At 43.5% G+C, this 24,477-nt stretch overlaps 1 protein-coding gene across 3 annotated transcripts in view; it reads right to left on the reverse strand.

Annotated features, from left to right (window-relative positions):
- The window catches only part of PRKN (parkin RBR E3 ubiquitin protein ligase), a 1,286,511-nt gene that overhangs the window by 1,067,101 nt on the left and 194,933 nt on the right, over positions 1-24,477 (reverse strand). Inside the window, exon 2 of one of the 3 annotated variants that reach the window (XM_054972190.1) lies at positions 17,803-17,882. The exons of the other annotated variants lie outside the window; for them this stretch is intronic. Coding sequence (XP_054828165.1) covers positions 17,803-17,882 — 80 coding nt within the window. The remainder of the gene's footprint in view (positions 1-17,802; positions 17,883-24,477) is intronic. 3 annotated transcript variants of the gene reach the window in all.

Here is a 24,477-nt window from a genome sequence, read left to right on the forward strand (position 1 = left end):
ATTTGCCAGGTCATCAACAACAGAGATGGTCACTGGGAACAACTATACCTGTGCTCGCAGATTATAACAGGAGTCTTGAGAGCAGGCAGTTTGGCAACAACATATGTGTCAAAGGACTTCATCCTATGGGACATCCATTCTGAGTAGAGACATGAAATGTCCTTCAAAGAGACAGGCATGGAGTTAATACTCATTTATTGGTTTACTTTTAAGAATGTCCCATATTTCTCCCTAATGGAGCCCGAAGTGGCTTGCAACATTGTCTCCTTCCCCATTTTATACTCACAACAACCCTGGGAGGCTGAGACTGTGTGACTATCAAAGGTCACCCAGTAAGTTTCCATGGCAGAAGAGGAATTTGAGCCTGGATCTCTCAGATCCTAGTGTGACACTCTAACCACTATACACACTGCCTCTTCTTGCAAATAGTGTCATATAGGAAAGACTCCAGAAACAAGCGGAACCCAACAGAAAATAAGAACTCTCCCCCAGAATCAGCAAAGACGCTGAGAAATTGGGAAGGGAGAGTCAGTGACATTTTCTGATAGAAAGAAAGGAGTGTGGGCAAAGATTCCATGGAAAAGACCTGGAAAACTGCCTTCAAAATGATCAGGCTTAGAGAAGCAGGACTGTCAACCCCATTGGCAAAGAAGCAGTTGAGGAGTTTGAAGACGCTACTTCCTCTATAGTTACAAAAGTTGCTCATGGAAGTGAGAGGAAGGGAGGAACAGATTTGCCATCAGAAGGAACAGATTGGTCCTGATGATCATGAAGCTGCAAGAGTAAGCTATGCCTCTGCTCTGAAAAACACTCCTTCGGGGCAAACAGCAAGAACTGGAACCAGGGACTGAGCTATCCTTGTGTTAAGCTGATAGTTAAATATCAGGTGACCTGCAACAAGTTGATGGAACTGAAGGAACCGAGGCTGCTTTGTCACTGCACTAGCCTTTATAATCAGGCAATAGTTGGAGGATATAAGGGAAACACTAACCTATGGAGGAATGTGGAACTGAGACCTCTTTTTCAGTGCACTGGCCTTTACAGCAGGGTTCCCCAATGCACCCATAGATGCCATGGCGCCCACCAGTACAATTCCCCTAGTGCCCACCAAACTTTTCAGAAAGTGGGAGGAGCTTTTGTAAGGCATGGCTCGTTACTAGCTGCCTTCATTCTGACCTTGGAACTGAGCCAACCCCAAGGGAGTGAGGAATGCCTTTAGCTGGATTGGTACCCATCTAAATGCCTTTGAGAAGAACTGAACTGAAAGAGAAGGCTCTGTATGACCAAAACTCCAGAGTAAACAGACAGCCTGCCCTTCAGGCCCAACAGGGTGGAAGATGAACAATGTCAATCAAGCTGCCAAAGCATTTCTCTATCAATCATGTCTTCGGAATAAGTTCAGGACAGAACCAGCCAACTCCATTGTGATTACCCAGGCAGATAAGGCACACAAAATGGTCACCTGTCAGACCATTATTATGCCACGGTCAACACAGTCTGAAGATAATGACAAAGTTAAAAACCTCAATGTATTTTTCTAGAAAGAGAAAAAAAATCCTCCTCACTCTCAAGTATGGGGTGAGGAAGAAACAAAACAGCAACAGGGGTCTTTAGTTTTATGTTTTCTCACAGAGAATGAGAAACATGGAAAAACCAAAAGCACAAACTGCTTCATAAGATGTGTCAACTTTCAAAGGCAGCAGAGAGATGGATATTGCCTCCTGAAGAACATGAGAAACACTTGAGCAGGGAAGGGACAGGAAGGGCTCAGAGCCAAACTACAAGTGACGTCTTACACAGGTTGGACTCTAGTCGGCTTCCCTCAAGTTTTGATGGGAAATGTAGGCGCCCTGGTTTTACAGCTTGGCTCTCCATTACAGCTGCAAGACCAGGATGCCTACATTTCCCATCAAAACTTGAGGGAAGCCGACTAGTGTCCAACCTGTGTAAGACGTCACTTGTAGTTTGGCTTTCAGACAGCTTTTAAGAGTTCTAAACATTCCTTTTGCTGCAGGCTTGCACAGGCACAGTACCCATGTGCTCATGTGACCACAATGATTAATGTTCTGTTGCGTTTCAGAAGGACAATTGGAGGCCTATCAGTAATCAGCATAGGATCATCATATTCTGCAAACTTTGCCTGTTCCACATTCTTCAAGGAGCCCAAGTTCTCAGAGAGACAGATTCTGATCTCAGATACATATGTGCTTCTCAGTGTCAGTATTAATACCAACAACTGAAATTCAATAACGTGGTTTCAGCACTACACACTTCTGGTTTTCTGACTTTCTGAACATATAATTGATTGTCTTCTCTATTAAAAATACTTATGTGACAGTTTTATTGCTTTATAATTTTACTTTTGTAAGATGCCATCAGATTAATCTGTTGAGAGGTGGGATTAGGGTTGCCAAGTCCCCTTACCATCCCAGCAGAAGGGAGGGACCTGGCACTCACTTTTTCTTCTGTCTTTGTGCGCATGCAAAGCAGGCACAGACTCCTAGGGCAGCACAATGCTGTCATTTCTGGGAGTTATGTCATCACACAGGCCCCGGGAACACTCCCATGCTTCACACTGGGCCAGTTGGGCCCCAAACAGGCCAAATTGGCCCTGAGAGTAACATCCTCTTACCACCCTGGGTGTGTGCGCCTGGGGAGCCTGTTCCTCGCCTTCCCTCCTAGCCAGGTGAGTGGTGGGGAATGGCAGAGGGTAGGAGCGGGGGATCCTCTGCCCCCACTAGGGACCAGGGAGCCCTAAATGGGATATAAATGTTTTAAATAAAGAAATAAAAGGTTGGAGTCAGTAATGGGCTGCATGAGGGATAAGCTGAAACTGAATCCTAAAAAGATGGAGGTTCTCTGGGTTAGTAGAAAGACTGAACAGGAACTTGATATCTCTCCTGTCTTGGATGGGGCAATAATTTCTTTTGAAAAGCCAGGTTCACAGCTTTGGAATGTTGCTTGACAGAGCAGTCACCTTAGAAAAGCAGGTGTTGGTTCAAATTGCTATTACCCAGCTTTTATTAGTGTGCTAGCTGCACCCATTCCTAATTCAATCAGATCTAGCCAGATATAGCCATACCTAGTTATATCTAGATTTAGGGTTGCCAGGTCCCCCTGTCCTCCAGATGGTAAGTGGGGGCTCTGCCACCTACCTGCATCACTGCCCATCCCGGGCCCACGCAATGATTTCACTTCCTGGAAGTGACATCATCATGCAGACTGCCTGAACTGGCCTGGAATGGGCCACTGTGGAGCGTGGGAGTGCTTCCGTGCTCTGCAGTGGCCCAATTCGGGCCGATTCAAGCCTGAATTGGTTTATTTCAGGCTCAATCTGTGCTGGATCAGGCCCACAGGAGCATGCCACACACCCCGAGAGCACGCCCCAGGAGGCCCGTGCCTACCCCACCAGCCAGGTAAGTGGAGGCAGGGGTGCAGGGTGGATGCGGGGATCTCCTGCCCCCGGCATGGGAATGGTAACTCTATCTAGATTGGACTATTGCTATGTGGTCTAATTGGGCCTACCCTTGAAGAGCATTCAGAAGCTGCAGCTAGTGCAGAACACTGTGGCTAAACTGCTAGTTGGGGCCAGCTATCAGGAGCTTGTGACCCTGATATTACAGCAGTTATATTGGCTATCAATCCACTCCTGGACACAATTCAAGTGTTGGTTTGGACTTTAAAATCCTACATGGCTTAGGACTGGGTTATCTGAAGGGTCATCTTCTCCTATGTTTCTGCCCGGGGAATTAAGATCAGAGGGATAGGCCCTCCTGGTTGTCCCATCTGCTAGAGAGGATCACATGATGGGTACATGAGAGAGGGCCTTTTCAGTAGCAATCCCACGATTATGAAACAACGTTCTCAAGGATGTTGTAGGGATGCCAGTCTCCAGGTGGTGGCTGCAGATCTAGAGAAGCAAGTTAGAGAAGCTAGAGAAGCAGAAGAAGCTTCTAGAGAAGCAAGTTCGTAAAAAATGACTTTTACAAACTCAGATGAGCCCCAAAGATTGCATCCTGACTTGAAATAACTGATCTGGCACTCTGGATGCACGGCTTGGCTTGGTAACATCAAGACTTGACTACTGTAATTCACTCTACAGAGGTCTCCCCTCAAATCCAGCTCCAGAAAATAAGAGGAATCTATGGCTATAACTAAAAAAAGTTAACTTTGGAAAAAGAAATTCCCCACCCCATAACAACCCTAACTAGCTGTTACTGTCATTATTATGTCACGTCAAATTGCTTATGTTTTGTTTCAGCTCTGTATCAGATTTCTGCTTGTTTTCAAATTTCTGCAAGCTACACCCCATTGTATTGTTTATTGAATAATCCAGTTGATTATGGGGGGTGGGGGGTGGGTAATAGTGTGCAAATGCCACTTAACTGAGGATTGAGTTACATATGATGAGCAATTGTGTGATCCTTTCCCTCCTCTTTTGATGTAAATCAGTTTCAGATGCTATGAGTAGAGATGGGCATGATCCAAAAAAAATTAACGATCAAGCTGATCGTGGATCGGCGCCAGTGACGATCCCGATTTAACGACCCGCACCAAGCATCTCCCATTCCTGATCCATGGATCGTGGATCGTGGAGGCAAAAGCGGAGGGGCACCCCACTGTTCCCAGCGATACAGGAACGGTGGGTGATGCCGGTGGCATCTGTGTTTGGCTGTCTGTGTTTGGCCGTCAGAGCTGCCTATCAGGGTTTGCAGGGATGAGATTGGAGTGCCCATGGCTACAGAACACCCCCTTCCCCCTCCCTCCCCTGGGTGTCTTCTCCCAACTGGTGACTGCTTTGCTGCTCCGTGGTTGGAAGGAAGCCCTGCTGATCAAGGCAAGCTGGGCTTCCATTGGGGTTTCCAGGGCGACAGAAGGAAGGCAAACAGATCTCAGGCATTCCCCTGGCTCCGTTGCCAGGGGAATAGATTGCTGGCGCCTGAGTGTCTGGATCCCCAATCTGAGCCCGATCGCTCCGATCCAGGCCCCTCCCGATCGCTGGATCATTGGCTGTGGACAATAACGATCCGCCAGGTCGCGATCGCCATTATCGTGGGTTTTTTCCGATCGTAATGCAGATTGTGCCCATCTCTAGCTATGAGTTAGAAGAGGAAGAGTCAAGGAGGGAAGTCTGCTTCATCCTTTTGCTTCCTTCTCTTTATCCTTCTGTTGCTGTTTTCTCATCTCAAAAAGTGGTGGATATGGGTAGGAAAACCACTTTGGGTGAAGCATTATGTAGCATCTATCTCTACTGCACTCCCTCTGAGGTTGCTTTTTATTTTTAAAAAACTAAGTAAAAGTAATCACACAACTGATCATCTTTCACGGATTGTTCCTGAAAGAATTTTCTGCATCCTTAGTAGGTTTACTAGTCCCCTGCTAGTGTAACCCCTATGAGCTAATTGGTTTAGCCCTGTAGGCCGGAGTCAGTAGCTAGAACCAGATAGCTGAAGAAGAAGCTAGTTACTGAGGAGCTTGATAATAATTAACGTACCTATCACCTTGAATAAGGTAATCATAAATGTTGTATGTGAACAATATAATGAAAAGTGGTGCACGTGTATTGTGTTTGGTTGGTGTTGCTACTGGGATTGTATTGGTCTTGCAGGGCTGTAATTCTCCAAGAAGAGGACATAAGGCTGGGTTCTAGTTGCCTTCAAATTGGAAGGATTGTGGCATAGGACTGGTGGAATCCAACAAGTTGAACTGATTACCTTGAGTGGTTTTCAAAGACATTGTTTGCTGAAAGTTTCTGTATGGTTGCACTTAAGAATTTGGTTAAAGAAAAGAAAAAAAAATAGTTGTATTGTTCTAATTGTTAAAAGTTTTGGTGAAAAAGAAACATTTTCTTAACTTAAAATTGTGTGAAAGTTTCCTTCCTAAATTAGCTCCTAAATTAGCTCCATTACAAAACGGCAAGGTTCGGGCTGCTGCTAGGCAGGGGAGGGTTCCCCCATGTGACAGCAGCCTGTTCCAGGCCAATTTGGGCCCAATCTGGGCTGTTTCAGGCCTGATTTGGCCCAATTTGGCCCCAAAACTGCCATGATCGGGCAGCTGCCAGGCAGGGGAGAGCTCTCCCATGCGGCAGCAGCGCGTTCCAGGCCAATTTGGGCCCAAATCAGGCCCCCTGTGGAGCACTGGATGCTCCTGGGGCAACCACAGCCTGCGTGATATTGTCACTTCCTGGAAGTGACATCATCATGCAGTCCCATGAGTGTACACGCACATATGGTACCCAGTGAGTTCCATCACCTCTTTTCCCAGAAAAAAAAGCCCTGTTATACATAGGTGTTTTGCTAGTCTGTCTCATAACTATAGAACTCCCTTTCTTCAGTAATCTGCCAAAATCCAAGCCTATTAGAACCAAAGAGCTATCCCCTCTGATAAGTTCCACTAACAGTGATGCCAAAACAAAAGCATACTCTACTACTGAAAGAGACTTTTGAGTTGACAGAAGGCTCCTGATGATGGAGGAAAGTGCCACAATTAACAGTATATATCAGCAGGATCTTACTCATTACAGTTTTTAAAATCTAGTATTTGGTTGCCAAATCTAAGTGGGTAAGGGTTTTACCACAGGTGACCTTTAATTCTGTTTTTTGATTTATTTATGTAAGCATTTAATTTATCATTTGCCTCACACTTCTCAGATTAGCCAGAATAAAAATTTACCTAAAGATACCATGCCCATTCTCTGCAAACTATCAGTGCAATCCTAAGAAGAGTTACTCCAGTCTAAGCCCATTGATTTCACTGGGCTTAGACTGGAGTAACTCTTCTTAAGGTTGCACTGTAAATGTTTTTTTTTTTAATTTGTGGTACAACAGGCAGAGATCTTACCAGATATGTTAGGCCAAAACATGCTCAAAAAACAATTTTTGATCCATAGTTCCAAATTCTGAATCATAGTTCCAAATTCTGAAACTATCAGCTTGTTAAATCAATTTGGCATCTGTATTTTTGAATACATTCAGGGCTTGTGGCAAGGATTACAGAAAGTGTATTGAAAAATTTTAGGCCCAAATTGTACCTCAAAGGAAGGAGAGAGTTTTGTTTCCAGGTGATGAGGGACTTTTCCTTTATTTTGTTTGAACTTCTATGTTCCTAATTTGCAATCGAAATCCACTGAGAAAAAGAAATTCACAGAAAATGGAAGGAAACACACTAATAGGATCACCTGCGGGCCTATGAGAAAACATTTAGCAGAGAGCCAAAGGAAGTCAGAGGAAACAGAAATCTATCATGACACAGTGCAAGCGCCAGAAGTCTGGAACCTGAGAAGGTCACTGAACAGGTAGGGAGCAGACACCCTACCTGAGAGACTGAACTTGTGCAAGATAGAATGCCTCTGATAAACCTGGGGGATATTTTAAGAATTCCTGACAGTGTGCGTGTTTCATTATTCTGTTGCTACATAAGTTTTGATGTTTCGCAAGGCAGCTGGAAACCACAAGGGTCCTGACTTGGTCGTAAATTTAGATGAGTTCGTTTACTCTTCACATTATTATCAGAGACATACAAGCCAAAACAAATGGTCACCACAGGGATTGCTTTGTTAAAAAAAAAATCCAAACAAAACCCATCTGTAGTACAACTGATGAAGCAAAATAATTTTTTAAAAAGTATCTGGTATTAGTCCATTCAGTTGATTCAGGGACAGTTTGATTCAAGAATGGTTCCTATGTACCGTTTAGAACAAACAAGTATCCCATTATGTTTCTTCATAAATTATCATCACTTGAAGTTGCCCTTTGCAAAACCTTAAGAAATAATGATGCTCGATTGCTCTGTCATGAGTAGAGATGGGCACGAACAGCAATACGAACTAAAGAAAGTTCCTTTCCTTTTAACTGTTTTTTTAAAAAAGGAATATTTCACCATTATAATCCAGTTAAAATGTTCACAATTTCAGTACCATACTATACAGATACTTAGGCAAGATCATTCACAATGTTTTAGTTAGGGTTAGGGTCACCTCAAAGTGTGGCTTCTAATTTCCAGGGGAAGCAATACAAAGCGGGTGAAAGAGAGGTGAAAAATTGCAGTGGTGGTAGGGAGTAGAATTGTTACTTCCAGCACCAGAATCCAAGGCTATACCTGCCACAAACAGTTAGTTCAGTAAGCTCCTCTATACCAGACTTCGAAGTCAGCAAAGATGTATTGGAGAATATCAAGAGAATATCAAGAATTAGGGTTGTCAGTCATTGGCAATTGGTGGGAGAGGGAGGAGGGAATGATGGTGTGATGTCACTTAAGGAGCATTGTTGTGTGATACTCTAGGATCCTCCTCAAAATTCTACGGTTTTACCATAAAGTTTGAGGTGAATCCTAGAGTATTGCACCGATGCAGTGATGTCACTTTCAGGTTTGTACTGTAAGTGTCATTATGTCTATTTGAATAGCGGCCCAGAATTGAAGAGTAAGAGCAAAAGTGGGATCTTCCTAGGGTCCTGAGAATTTATAACCTGCTCTGGGAAGTCCATCTCGTGGGGGGAGGGGGGGCTATCATTTGGATCTTCCTTCTCTAAGAGGACGAGCATACTTTCTAGCCATTTGGCTCTTAGCCATCTCTGTCTCTTTCAGGTATAACTTGGCAGCAGAATGGGAGGTTCTCCCTTCGTCAGCTGCCCCTTTTGACCTGCAAAAAGCCACAGAGGGGGGTGGGGGTGGGGGAATTGGATTGGCAGAATCATATGCATTTGTCCTTCCTGGCTCTTCTGCTGACACAAGAGGCTGAAACTGGCAGCAAATGGGGCAATTTAATGCACTTCTCCCACCTCACTGCAGCCACCTGTTCTGTACAGATTTTTGTTAATTTAAATTCCCCAGCCCCAAGTATCAACTTCTTGTAACTCTAAAGGTGCTACTGGGGAAGGGAGCATGGGGAAGACATGCATCTGCAAGCACCTACTGTTTGTGTTTTGTAGAATTGACTTCAGAGCTTCCAAATAAAACCATAACAGATGCCCTTTGGAGTAGTTTAGTATAGATTCGGCTCATATTTATTTATGTATTTGTTTGCCAGGATGCAAGACAAGAGACAACAATAGATATAAATTTTTAAAATATTAAATTAATTTGAAAACAGGTAATTAAAACATATTTAAGACAGATAATTAAAAGCCGGAGCGCATTCAAGCTGCCCCATAGGCTCTTTTTAAATAATTCTCTACCGAAGGCCCTTCCAGTAGGTGCCTGCCTCACACCTTCCATAGCAGCAGGACAGCAACAGAAAAAGTCCAGGCTGTCTCAGAGCCAAACTACAAGTGACGACTTACACAGGTTGGACACTTGTCAGCTTCCCTCAAGTTTTGATGGGAAATATAGGCGCCCTGGTTTTACAGCTTGGCTCTCCATTACAGCTGCAAGACCAGGATGCCTACATTTCCCATCAAAACTTGAGAGAAGCCGACTAGTGTCCAACCTGTGTAAGACGTCACTTGTAGTTTGGCTCTCAGATCATATCCCCATGTGCAAGGGGCCCATCAAGAGGCCCTGTTGTGAGGAGTGCAATTGCACTTACAGCTCAAGAAAAAAGCTGAAGACTTGAGGGATGCACAGATAGAAACATCCAGTGCTTTTTCCCCATTATGAAAACCTATAACAAATAAAGTCTCTTGAATTAAGTGGAGTGTATTCAGCATTACCATGGAACATGTTTCTCGACACTGGAATAGGGAATGCATTGTTTGCCTGAATTTTGTGAAGCTTTAAAGGCCTGTGCCTGAATCTCACAGAGCTGCACACATTTCCCATTTTTTCTCCATTTTTAATCTATGAACCAAGGAATCTTGCGTCAACAGGAATATGACTACATGCATCTAAATTGTCCTACTTACAAATACAAGAATGCAAGGACAACCTAATTATAATTTACATGGCTGTTAAATAAACTTGCAGTCTGACATCTTTTGTACTGTTCTCTTAGGACAGCAAATTCAGAAGAAATAAGAGTCTTAAAACCACTAATCAATGAGGGAAGCCTTTTGTAAGATTACTTGTAAAGATTTCTGGGTCATGGGCTTTTAATCCAAGATTATTGCTCGTTTCTTCAACTTGACAGGTTTATCTGAATAAGGAACACTTGGTGTTAGAAAAATTAATGCTTTTATGCTCAATTACATTTTTTATGCTGAAAGCATCTCCATGTTGTAAACAGCTTCAAATATTTTTCCCACTCTTATAGTAAATTCAAAAACACAAGAACTGAACTTTTTGTTGTTAAATAAAGATGTAATGCTCAATTCAATATGGAATCAATCACTATTCAGAATGCATAAAATTGTTTTTTCCAGGTGCTTTTAGTCAGAACTGAGTTATTGTGCTAAGGCCATGGACAAAGGGAAGAGCATGAGGTCCCTAGGATACACACTGTGTATGTTATAAGTAACAGAGTGTACAGTCTGTACAGTCCATCACTGTTCATCTAGACAAACAACATGGAAGCTTTCTCATAACCAAAAATAAGAATTGACGCATCAAGCCTATAAAAATAAAAGGCCACACTGCATTAATTAACTGCATTACAAAATATGTTGTGACATTAATGTTAATCAAATTGATATTATTACCTCTCCAGCTTGACAGAAAAATAATGCACGCCCCCCCCCCACACATATGTAGTTCTGTGCCTGTTGCAAAAATATATGAATAATGCAACTCAATGCTCAGCGATCACACTTTGCTGTAGGTTAAAAAAAGCCACAGTAATTATGTTCATTGCTCTGATGAGTTAAAGTCCAGCTGAAGATCTAAATCTCCCTTGTTGCTTATTTTCACTTTATTCTAAAGAGAAAGGCTGCAAGAAGCATACAGAGAAATTGCAAATTAGACTGATTTCTTCCCAAATGCAGAGCTATTTTTGCTCCCCGAACAATCCCTAGAGATCCATTCCTTTTACATACCCAAAATACATTAAATCTGTCTCTAGTTTTATTTAGTTTCATGTGCCAATAGATTCCCTTGTTGCTTTAAACTATGATCATTACAATTTCAATGAAGACATACTGTGCAATATTTTGAATTATAAAAATAAAGATTCTTGTGCACGTGACTGGATAGGGCTAGCTTCATTGAAATGTCTTGATGGGAAATGGTAGAGCTAGTGCAATCCAAACTCAGAATTGCCACAAGCAGAGATCGAGAACTAAAAAAGCAAGAAAACAGATGTTTCCAGAAGACAAGAATAGGAGAGGCAAGCCACAGGCTACAATTATTTAAATAAATACTACACAGCAAGTCAAATGCATTATATAATACACAGATTGTGATAACCTTTAGTTATAACAAGTACAATTTGACTGACAGAAATAATACTTGTATATGCATTATATTGTTATAGAATTGTGCATTTATACCTTTGAAATGACATTAGTTCCTTGTTACACCAGAGGAACTTTCAGGCACAGTTATATGGGATGAGTCCTGTCAGTGAATCCATGGCAGAGAATACTTAAGCAGAACTAACAGAATACTAATAATAAGAATAATGTTTCTGAGCATATACAGAGTGCTTTTCCCTCACTGATGAACAGTTGCAGTTTTCCATCTCTCACACAAATTTAAAAAGAATTGTGTGCGTCTAATGATACACAGAGTGCTTTACGCTTCATTAAGTAACTGCATCCCAGATACTTAAGAATAAGAATTACACAGTGGGGGGGGGGGCATATCTTCCACACAGATTAAAGCATCAGCATCTCTCACTTTAGAAATTACACACCAACCACACCTCCCATTATGGTTGCCAACCTCCAGATGGGGTTTACAGTTCTCTCAGAATTACCACTGATATCCAGACTACAGAGATCAACTCTCCTGGAGAAAATGGCTTCGTTGGAGGGTGGACTCTATAGCATGATACCCTGCTGAGGTCCCTTTCCTCCCAAAAACCCATCCTCCCCAGGTTTCCACCCTCCCCGCCCCCATTTCCAGGAGTTTTCCAACTCAGAGTTGGCAACCCACATTCTATTCACAGCAAAATAATCAAGATGACACATACATTCATTTCTCAGAAAGAGAAAGCAGAGGTTAATTGTCATTGCAAACCTGGATTAAATTTCAGTGGAATTGCCTCCTCCTGACCCCAGCCCAGTAAATGCAGGTTAAACCACTAGACCTTTCTCATAATTGTCAGCTAGTATGTTCCTCTCATTTTCTGTCCCTCATTCTCTCCTCATTTCTTTCTCTCCTGCTTTTGTTGCCAGGGACCCCCCTCCCTTGTTATGGAGCCCACCCTGAACTGTGCCAGCTTCCTGCCTTGCTGTTTTGAGGCTCCACCAAAGACTCTGTTTAAGGGCAGCATTGCCCATGTCTGTTTCCTGATCTCTCTGCTGTAATGGACAGCGCCACCTATGCCTGTTTACTGCCTCCTTGGACACCTACCTCACCTGGGCCCAGAGCCATGCCGCCAGCAGTACAGTGCCAGCCGGAGGAGCCCTCCACGAGCCTGGCCAGGCACCCCCTGGTCAGTTCCCGCAGAGAGCCCCTTGCAGGAAGGTCACTGGGTCTGCCCTCACTACTAGGCAGCCTGCTAGCATGCCAAGGAAGAAGCCATGTCCCAGGCAGCCGAGAACCAACATGGACAGTTTATTTTGAGGCTGCCATCTCAAGATCCGGCTCCTGTCACGTCCACAGCGCCCAGCCTCACCCTGCTATACATATCACTGGAAGCCACCCAGGAATGGAAGCTACATGCCGGCTGTCCAGAACACCTAATGGACGCGTTTCAATACAACCACCACATTCCAGAACAGATGCAATCAAGACAACTCCAGCTTCCTGACAAATTTAATCAACCCGCCTGGCACGCCCCTCCCCTCCTTTGTCCCCTCCTCCCGAGGTGTCACCATCATATATATTCAGACACTAATGTGGCCCATTAGCGATAGTTGTAGACCTATTAAGCCTTGTTTCCCCTTTTGAGAACCACATGGAAGGCACTCACCTCAGGGTACGTTTTTGGGTACTTAAGCAGGCTTTCACTACCATGAGGTGTGCACACCATTCCTATCCTGAATCCCGACCATCACTCTGCGTGTCTAGTGCAGGCATTAGATATCACCCCGCTTTGCTGCTATGTCTTTGCCCCTCACCGTGACCAGGTGTGTATCACCCCGCTTCTTCGATCTCAAGTGGGTTCCCTGCTAATGCAAACGGCTCTATTTTTCCTACTCTTTCTTTCTTAGTTCTTGTATGTACCTTGCTTGTGTGCGTTATTGTAGGCATAGGCAACACTATTAGTAAACACATTTTAAACTTATTAGTCATTGCCTCTTTATTGCACGAGTAATCTGGAAGATGGACTCTGGTATAGTTGGTTAAAATCCGCACTAATTAAACCCAGACTGCATGCTAATTTCCCCCATAAAATAGCAGTTCTGGTAACACTTTGTAGCTCGTGCCGAAGGACATACGTAGAGTAAAAATAATATGAATAAAGCACACTGGCCCCATCTGCCTGAGCTTGCCAGAACCTTAAGGCATGTCCATGCATAAACTGTTCTCAGGATTAACACTGTTTGAAAAAACAACACATGTATCCTTGTAGTTTGCTGGTAATGTAGGTTTGGTCAGTGTGGTAATTCAAGAGGGAGATGCTAATGCATTAATTTTTGCCATCATGCTGTAAATTGTGTTTCTTAATCCTCAAGAATCCAAAAGTGAAAGGTATCAAGATTATAGAGCTTTATAGACTACTTCAGCATAAGTAATACAGGAGACCTGTCGTGGGACCAGGGTTCCCGCGAACGTGAGCTTCTGCGCTACGGCGCAGGAATTGTCGCAACTCAGCGCAGAGCTGAGAAGCCTCAGCGCACGGAAGCCGCTGGGTGCTGGAGGAGGAGCCACAGCAGGCGCCTGTGCGGTTTTTCCAAAGCCCCTTGCTGGGCTCTGGAGGAGGCACCGCAGCAGGCGCCTGCGCGTCCTTTCCCCAGCCCCCCCCGCCAGGCTTGGGGGAAAGAGCCGCGGAAGGAGCCCGCGCATCCTTTCCCCAGCCCCTCGCAAGGCTCTGGAGGAGGCATCACAGCAGGCACCCGCACGGCCTTTCCTTGGCCCCTCACTGGGCTCTGGAGGTGGCACCGCAGCAGCCGCCTGCATGGCCTTTCTCCAACCCCTCGCCAGGCTTGAGGGGAAAGAGCCATGGCAGGCACCCAGGCAGCCTCTCCCCAGCCCGTCGCCAGGGTCTGGAGGAGGCACCGCAGCAGGCGCCTGCGTGGCCTTTCCTCGGTCCCTTGCTAGCTCAGGGGAAAGAGCCATGGCACGGCCTTTGCTTGGCTCTGGAAGAGGAGCCACGGCAGGCGTCCGCGCGGCCTTTCCCTGGCCCCTCGCCGGGCTCTAGGGAAAGAGCCAATACAGGCGCCCGCGCGGCCTTTCCCAGACCCGTTGCCAGGCTCTGGAAGAAGAGCCATGGCGGGCACCCGCATGGCCTTTCCCCCGCCCCTCATTGGGCTCTGGAGGAAGAGTGGTGGCAGGCACCCGCGCAGCCTTTCCCAGGCCTGTTGCCGAGCTCTGGAAGAAGAGCCATGGTGGGCACCTGCACAGCCTTTCCCCAGCCCCTCGCCAGGCTCTGGGGGAAGAGCTGTGGCAGGCGCCCACACGGCCTTTCCCAGGCCCCTCATTGGGCTCTGGAGGAGGCACTGCATGGCCTTTCCCCAGCCCCTCAGAGGAAAGAGCAGTGGCAGGCATCCATGCAGCCTTCCCCAGGCCCGTTGCTGGGTATGGAAGAGGAGCCACGGTGGGCATCCCCAAGGCCTTTCGCCAGCCCGCCAAGCATCCTCTCTGGCCCAGTGCTAGAGGAAAAGGCGGCAGCGACAGGCACCCATGCTATTTCTCACCAGCCCACTGAGCAGCCTCTCTGGCCCAGCGCGGGTGCTGGAGGACGAGGAGGAGATGGCGGTGGTGTTTCACACTTCTAGGGTTGCCAGCTCCAGGTAAGGAAATATTCTTTGTGTGTGTGTGTATGTTTAAATTCATGACTAAGGTAATCTATTTTACATGCAATCAAAAAATTGACTTCCCAGTCACAAAGACTTGCATGGAAAGGAAAATTCATGACCGAGCTAGGGTCTGAATCTGGAAATTTTACCCAGGCTGGTAAGACAGGCTGTCCTCTAGTTAAATTACTCCATGGGGAGAGGGGAGCTGCGGCCTCAGTTTTACCAGTATTTTTGTACATCAATGGCATTCTACTTATATCTTTAGGGGAGAATAGATCATTGCAATACAGTGTAAGAAAACAGAATGGCAAGCAAGGAGAAGGCAGGACTTCAATGCTGACTTTACGCTTTATGACTTGATTTCATTTCAAAGATTCCATGACCATAACTCACAAAGAGAAAAGGAAAGAGTTTTAAAGCCATGAAGCCTCTAGGGTGACTAAAGACCAGTTCTAGGCTGTTCCAATGAGTAGCTCACAGCTGGAAGCTAAATAGGTGCTCCCCCTGCAACTTCAGCCAGCTTCCTTCTTCTTACTGCAGACCTGGCCACAGAAGAGACAGGAAATGCCAATCGACAGAGCAGAGGTAGAGGGAGGGATGACTGCACATCACATTCTGTTTAGGATTTGCTTGTGGGCAAAGAGGAACCCTTACTGAAGCTCATCTGCCTGATGTTGCCCACGATGCAAAGAAAACTGGCAATACACTGATGCACATGGAAAGAAATGGTGTCTGAGCCATTTGCAGGCATGCTTCACAACACCTTTCTATATAAAACATAGAAGGGAATAGCCAGAGAGTGAGTGCATTGTGGGGCTGGATGATGCACAATTCTTCTTCTCCGTAGATCCAGAGAAGTTAGCCGTGTTAGTCTGTAGTTGCAAAATAGTAAAGAGTCCAGTAGCATCTTTAAGACTAACCAACTTTATTGAGGCATAAGCTTTTGAGAACCACATGCCTAAGTGGGTGTCATCAACATATTGATGGCACCCAATACCAATGCCTCAGACAACCTAAATCAAAAGTCTTTTAATCAAATGGATTCTGGTTTTCGAAAAGGCGCACTCACAACTTGCAAGTTGCTGCTCACAAATTGGATTTCTGGCTCACAACACTGCACTGCTTAGAGGGAACATTGCTTGGGACTCCCATTTTAGCTAACATAGGCTCTTTTCACACTTACAGTTCAAACCGCCATTTATGAGCATTTGCCGTGATTGCAATGGCTTCATGGCATCCCCACGTTCCACACTTTCCGAGGCAGTTTTGTTTTGGCTTCTTGTTTTTCATTTTAGATGAGTTTTGAAGCTTTAGTGCAGTTTTGGGCTTTCAGGGTTTTGCAATTCACGTCACACTTTTTTAAAAAAAATTTTGAGCAGGCATAGTAACATTGCAATGTTGGAACCCATCCCCCCTGTATTTCCTGATTCGGCTGTACCGTGCCCACTGGAGAGGCATTGGTGGCAGAGTTCTGGAAGAAAACGTACTTTTCATGCTTGTTCCACTCTAATTTATTATTTCTTTTTAAAGCTAAGCCAGGAAAGGGCTAAAATGCTGCTGCTTCATCCCCTCTTGGTGCCTTTCTTTCCAAAGGGCTGTGCAAAACGCTTGGGTTTTTTTTCTCTTTGGCAAAGCCGGAAACATGCCTGAGAGGGAGGAAAAGCAGCCATTTAATCCTTTCCTGGCTTTTAAAGCCAACAGGAAATAAGCAAAATGAGGAATCATTCCTAGCTTGGGGGGGGGGGGAATAAGAAAGTATTTGCATACTTGGGAGGAAGAAAGCCAATGGAGAAACAGCCTTATGACGCTTACCACACTTTACTGGTAAAAGTGGTGGGAAAGGAGTTCAGAGAGTTGAGGAGGGCGGGAGAGGTTAATGCTGCACAGACCAATCAGCTCCTGGGGAAAAGGAAAGGGGGACAAGAGAAGCGGAAGGGGAGTATAGAGTTCACACTAACATTAATTGGGACAGACGCAACTCAGCAGCGGCTTCAGAATAACATCATGGTATGTCCGCAGGGTGGAAATCGGGGATACTGTGGACAAACATCGGTGCTACACTCCATAACTACCTTGCAAGTGTGAAACTCCTGCAAACATGAGAAGCAGAACAGATACTGAAACTCTTTAAAGTCCCAGTGTGAATGCTGCAAATCAAGGACAGAATAGTGGCTGATTTAAAATCATGACTCTTGAAGGGTGGAATTTCCTCAGGTACAGGCCCCGAACACTGTGGCTGTCCCTACTAAATCAGACAGGACCGTCAAAAGAAGATAATCACAGAAACTTCTGGGGCAAGGGGAGAGCAGTAGCTTGCTATGGCATGTAAGATTATATATGTTAATGTGAGATTAGCCTAGCATTCAACTTTTAAAAGAAACACATTATTCGTCAGCAATGGTTACAACAGCAGGAGCGGGAGTGGAGGGGAGAGATTGATGGAAACAGTATCCTGCAACATTACTTCCAGACAAGTACCACAGAGATCAGGGAAGCTCCCAATGTTTCATGACACGGTGACATCATTGTTGGAAGTGACGTTGCAGTATAACACAGCATCATTCCCCCTCCCCCCTTTGTTCCTGCTGCTCATTTGAGCAGTGGTATGCACTAGAGGCCAGGCACAGGAGGTAGTCCACCAAAGAGGGCAATCTGGCATCCCTATTTTCCGCCTGTACTGTGGCAAAGCTAGAGGGATATGTTCATGGGAATCAAAGTAGTTTGAATGATTATCTGGCAAGCTGAAAATCAGGGTAACAGGATGGCTTTAAATAGGTAAAATGGTAACCCTCCAACATTTTTATATTATACAGATATACATGAATATTAGTTAATACAAAAATGTGATGCAAATTAATACACTTACATGTATATGAATGGATCGATGTATATGACAAATTAGCAAGTGAGCCCAGAACTACAGGAAAGCTGCTTCTTTGTATCTTCCTACAAAATGGCAAAGAGAGTTTTACTATATGCTCAAAGAAATTTAGGTAAACAAAACAGCATAAAGTGACCTTCATGACCAGCAGCTTTTTATATAGCTATCTTCACCATGTGGCAGCTTCCCACTTTCTCAATTGTTATCTGCATACACCTGTTGACACTTGACACATATGCAAGTGTATCAGTTTGATCAACATTTTTATAATAATGAATATATTAAGGAAATGGAGGAAGAAAGAATAATAATAACTGAGTCTTGACTTGTTGGCTAAGATCAAGGGTGTAATAATGAATATATTCCACTTGGTGGGCCATTGCAGATGACCAGCATTTTTCTAGGTGAATGCTGCAGAAAGGCACTAATTGAAAAATGAGTCAACGGTGTTTACCAATCAATGTCCTTTTAGGTTGCTAGAGCCTTTTCCCACATCAGTGCAAGTCACTTTCTGCTTGTTAGCAACATGGATTGTGATCATAGAACAGGATGGAAAGGGCACATAATATTTTTGCCTTTCCCATTCCCATAAAAACCACTTGCACACACACCCAACTCATACCCATACCCACTGGAGGTCTGTGGATCCTCCAAAATGGTATTTGATGTCATTCTCTTGGATGGAAAAAAATAATTAAATATCAGAATTCTGCATGCCTATGAAGCTTTTGGGAAGCTGTTCCTAGAATTTGTAAGTGAACACACATCACAGAGAGGTTGAACAAGAGTAGAATATGGCAACATAACTTCCTTGCCCTGACCTGGATAGCACAGGTGAGCCTGATCTTGTCAGATCTCAGAGGAGGGGCAGTCTGGGTTAGTAATTGGATGGGAGACCTCCAATGAAGACCAGGGTTTCAGAGGCAGGCAATAGCAAACCACCTCTGTTAGTCTCTTGCCATGAAAACCCCACAAGGGGTAGCCATAAGTCAGCTATGACTTGAGGGCACCATACAGTAACATTAACCCCCTCAAGTCAAGTCAAAACTACCCCACTTCCTTCCAAAAAAGTAGGGGATAGAGGGAAGGAAGAACCAAATAAATTCTCTAGAAAAAAATTTACATTTTGATGCCATTGGTTGAAGCACCAGAAGGAATATAAATTTATTTTGTTCATGATAAATTATACATACATACAGGGCACAGTGACATGAAACCACAATAGCAACATTAGTACAAAATCAAATCAGAACAGAGAAATGCTAAACATAACTATCTTTATGTCTAGAAGTACTAAGAGCTAGCATCCAAAAGAACTAGAAAAGTAATATATCCTCAGCTGAGCTGATTAAAAAACAAACGGTGGCATAAACTATGTAATGGAGGTTCACTCAAAATATTTCAAATAAAACCAGCCAAGGATTACATGAGATCTGTTTTTGCCATCATTTTACAAGGGAATAGCTAGAAGCAGGCAGGCTATGGGAAGGGTTCCAACAATATGGGAAAGGGAAAAAAGAAAGAAAATGGAGGACTGGGAAGGGATGGGGTGAGGTTGCAAGCATGCCATTTTATTTTCCAAGAAACAATATGTGTGAGCATTCTGAAAAATGGGGAAGGTTGGAGAATTCTAGCAATCATTAATTCGTTAGTAAGTCATGCTAGTTCAAGTCAAAGATAGGCTCGCACAGCTATAGATAGCAATATATCCAAGCAAGGACAGGGGGCTCGTTTGTCTATCAATAGTATAAAAATGTCTCTTAAAATATGCAGTTATTATATGTGGGCCTCCTGTAGCCTAAGGTTGGAGTCTGAGGTGGAGGCACCTCAGGGAGTTGCATTCTCCAAGTTTAAGGCTGAGGAACAGCCTCAGAAATAGGAGAGAAGGGGGGTCCATTATCATCCTGGCCCCTCTCTCTTCCCAGTGCCTGGCTTTCCTACAATCTTCATGGAAATGTCCTTGCCCTTCCTCCCTGTCCGCTCCCCTCTCTGGCTTTTATGGGTTCCCCAGTGGGTGGACCCACCTTGGGCTCGATCAGCCCTGTCCTTCCTGGAGCAGTCTGAGATGCTGGCTGCTACAAGGAGCCAATGGGACAGTGGCACAGTTCTCCTTGCACTGCTGTCTCTGATCCTGCCTTTTGCAACTCCACCTCTCTGGGCCTTCCCCCTGCTGGCCCTGGTGAAGCTAGTCTCGAGTCTAGCAGATCTTCTTCCTGCCATAGGCACAGCAGTAACAAGGCTTCTAGAAACTCCACCTCCTTTACACTCACTGGAATCCTGGGGCTTAGATGATGCCGCTAGGGCTAAGAGCCCTGCTGTGCTGCTAGTGGCCCTGCCCTTTCCACCTGTTCCAGTGTTTCAGAGCTCAGGCTTGGCTGCTCAGCAAGCAACGGCTTCCCTGCTGCTGCAGCTGGGGACTGCTGCTCTTGGCTCACCAAGAAGGCCTCATGTCTCCTGCCCTGTCCCAGCTGTGGAGTACTCGAAACCATGCCCCATCCTCCTGGAGAGCTACTGAGTGCAGGGAGGGGATGCTGGTAGCAGATACATCATCATCATCATTTATGCCCTAGCTTTCTCTTCACTGGGGACTCAAAGTGACTTACATTTTTCCTCTCTCCTACATTTTATCCTCACAACAACCCTGTGAAAGTAAGTTTGGCTGAGAGTTGACTGGTCTAAGATTACTGTGCCCATCAACCCCAAAGCTCCACCTATTCTCCAGGGCTCTGAAGTAATCCTGGGGATTGTGCCCTGAAGCAAGCCCCAGAGACTGGCCAACCAGAGCCCCTGGAACTTCCCTGGATGGGAGAAGGACTGAGCCACATCAGCTTAAATACGGGGGCATTCAAAATCTATATTTTCTGGTACTGAGGCCAGGTTCTCTGAGAGTTTAAAAGAGCAGCCTAGTACTAGAGTAGATGCCTGTCAGCCTATCAGCAGTGATTAAAAAGGTAGAGAGGAAAACTTGAATGCTCAAGAGCCCTGTCTGGAGAAAAGACAATAATTTCCCCCTCAGTGTCTGTGTTTACAGCTTAGGCTCAGGTTCAACCAGTTAACTCCCAGGTGTGAGAAAACAACCTCTGGGGAGTGAAGATGAAAGCCAGTTGTACCTTCATTCTTTCTATTTATTCCACACTAAACCAATAACTGTTTCTATAACTTATGTTGTCTAAATAAATCTTTTGTTGCTATTCTGTTACAGCTGGGTGCTGTGTGTATGGTCAAAATAGCTGTGGAAAAGGAGTTTCTAATCACCTCATTATCAAGTATCACATTATTAGGGACACAAAAGCCCTTTAGGGAACACAAAGCTACACAACAGCATCCAGTTAATAATAGCTTGTTCCCCTCCCCCTTTTAATTGATATTGTGGTGGCCGGGGTTTAAACAGAGTATGGGAGTAATAGGACAGAATTCAGTCCAGAGAGCCCTTTACTTCAGAGGTCTCCACTTCAATTCTCCCTCCTTCTCCTTCCTCCTTTATATCAGGGCTATGCCCCAAATAAAATCAGAGGCAGCCTACACCACTCAGTCACAATAGACAACAAAAGTGGTGACTAGTACAATTACCCAGCAAACATCCATGGTAGATTTGAACCTGGGTCACCCAGATTATAGTTCGATATTCTGACTACTATACCATACTGTCTTTGCAGGATCCAACCAATTGATTTTACTGTTTTGTAAAGTTTTTTTTTTAAGAAATTTTTATTAGGTGAGAATATTAATACATACAACTTTCAAATAACATCTCAATATCATTTTTCCCCCACCCTTTCCCTCCCCCCCCCTTTTTTCAGGACTTCCAACAGCTTTCCAACCCTATATCTTAATCTATTCCTAATCTATCCCCTTTTTCTGTAACTCATTATATCATGTTTACATTCTGTTTTGTTAAACTAAACCCTATCTGTTACCTTCAAATTATTATTATTAGCTTAAAATCTATTATCTATTACTATCTGTTAACTTCAAATATATTTAAATTTAAGCTAACAATTAAATAAAATATCTACTTTATTAGTTTTACCAATATCTATTAACTCCAAATCCACTTAAATTTAGTCTAACAATTAGCTAATATTTCACTTCATATGGTAAAGATTCTCTCTTCCAATAAAAAAGCCATTCTAATAATTTTCAAATTGCCATAATTCCCCTTTCACGTCCCACTTCTTTTCTGAATATGTTTTCAATCTTCCCCAGTCAGTAAAAAATTCTGTTAAGTTCTGATCTCTCAGCTTTCTTGTCATTTTATCCATTTCCGCCATGTACAGCAATTTATACATCCAGTCTTCAATAGTTGGTATTTCTTGCACCTTCCATTTCTGCGCATATAAAAGTCTTGCTGCCGTCGTCATATAAAATAGTAATGTTCTGTATTGCATAGGAACATCTTCCATACTTAAATTCAGTAGCAATAGCTCTGGCTTCTTCTTTATTTGGGTCTGCAAAATCTCATTTATTACTTCTAAAATATCTCCCCAGTACTGTCTAGCTACTTCACACGTCCACCACATATGATACAATGATCCTTCATGCTTTTTACATTTCCAGCATTGATCTGACATGTTTGCATTTCCAAGTGCTATTTTCTTAGGCGTTAAATACCATCTATAAATCATCTTATAGACATTCTCTTTAATACTGGTACAAGTTGAAATCTTCAGTGTAGTTTTCCATAAATATTCCCATGACTCCATTGTTATTTCTTTGTGACAATTGATTGCCCACTTCACCATCTGTACTTTGACTGTCTCAAGTATTTTATAAATTTTTGATATCTTCTTTTTACTTTCTTGTAGTATAGTCTCTTCCAATTCTGAGTTTTTCCATTTGATTCCTCCTTTTAAACAATCCGAGTTGTAAAGGTCTCTAATCTGTCTATATTGGAACCATCCATAACAGGGAGATAACTCTTCCTCCGTTTTGATTCTTATCATTTTTTGTTCCATAATCAATATCTCTTTATATGGTAGACATTGTTCTTCATTATAGATAGCTCTCGGATCGATCACTTCGAACGGTACCACCCAAGAGGGGATACCTTCACCCAGATATTTTTTGTATTTTTTCCAGATCATGAAGAGGCTCCTTCTAATATAATGGTGCAAAAACATAGAGTCAGCTTTTATTTTATCCTGCCACAAGTAGGCATGCCAACCAAACAGCTTCTTATAACCTTCCAATGTTACGAGTTTGCGGTCTTTCAGTGACATCCACTCTTTTAGCCAAACTAAACATATTGCTTCATGATATAGTCTAATATTCGGCAACTGCAGTCCACCTCTTTCTTTAACATCACACAGGACTTTCATTTTTACTTGAGGTTTCTTGCCTGCCCACACAAAGTCAGAGATCTTCCTCTGCCATTTTTCAAATTGTTTAGTGTCTCTAATAATTGGAATTGTTTGCAATAGGAGCATAATCCGTGGTAACACATACATCTTAACTGCCGCTATTCTTCCCAGCCATGACAGATTTAGTTTATTCCATTTATTCAAGTCTCTATCAATCTGCTGCCATAGCTTTTCATAGTTATTCTTAAATAAATCAATATTTTTTGCAGTTAACTCAATTCCATGATATTTAACTTTGTGTTACTTCACAATCAATAAGATCCATTAATTCTTGTTGCTTTTGTTTAGTCATATTCTTGCATAGTATCTTTGATTTCTTCTTGTTAACATAAAATCCAGCCAGATCTCCGAACTCTTTTATATTATCAAGCAACTTCGGCATTTTTTGTATTGGATCTTCCACTATAACCATCACATCATCCGCAAAAGCTCTAGCCTTGTAGGTAAATTCTTTAATCTTTATGCCTCTTATAGTATCATCTTCTCGTATTTGAATCAATAACAGTTCCAAAATCAAAATGAACAACAATGGAGATAATGGGCACCCCTGTCTTGTACCCTTTCTTATTTCCAATTTTTTTGTTAAATCGTCATTTACTACAATTGCCACACATTGGTCTCTGTATATTGCTTTTACTGCTTGAATAAAATCTTTTCCCATTTGTAGCCTTTCCATTGTAGCAAACATAAAATTCCAGTTCAAATTATCAAAAGCTTTTTTCTGCATCCACAAAGAAGAAACCAACTTCTTTTTCACAATGTTTATCGTAGTATTCTATAGCATTTACTACAGTTCTCAAATTGTCTCTAATTTGCCTGTTTGGAAGGAACCCTACCTGCTCTTCTGCAATGAACTCGACTAACCAGTCCTTTAATGTCTCCGCCAAAAACTTGGTAAAGTTTCAAAGCACTATGCTCACTGAATAATGAGCCAAAACTGCTTATAGGTTGTACTATCAATAAAATGCAACATTATTTGAGTTGGTGTCTCCCATCACATCATTCTCAATTTCAGCAATATTCTGATTCCAATCGTACATTTCATTGAGTTCATAGGTAATAAACTCAAATACTACCTGCAGGATGGCACCTCAGGGGTCCTTTTCACACTGGGACTTTAAAGTGTTTCAGCACCTTTTCTCTTTCCCATGTTTGCGGGACTTTCACATTTGCAAGGTAGTCATGGGATGAAAAACCAATGTTTGTCCTCAGCATCCCCAATTTTTCTCCCTGTGGACATACCACGAGCTTATTTTGAAGCCGCTGCTGAGACACAGCTGGCATGATGAATGTCAGTGTG

The sequence above is a fragment of the Eublepharis macularius genome, chromosome 1 (assembly GCF_028583425.1).
Source record: "Eublepharis macularius isolate TG4126 chromosome 1, MPM_Emac_v1.0, whole genome shotgun sequence".
Taxonomy (NCBI): Eukaryota; Metazoa; Chordata; class Lepidosauria; order Squamata; family Eublepharidae; genus Eublepharis; species Eublepharis macularius.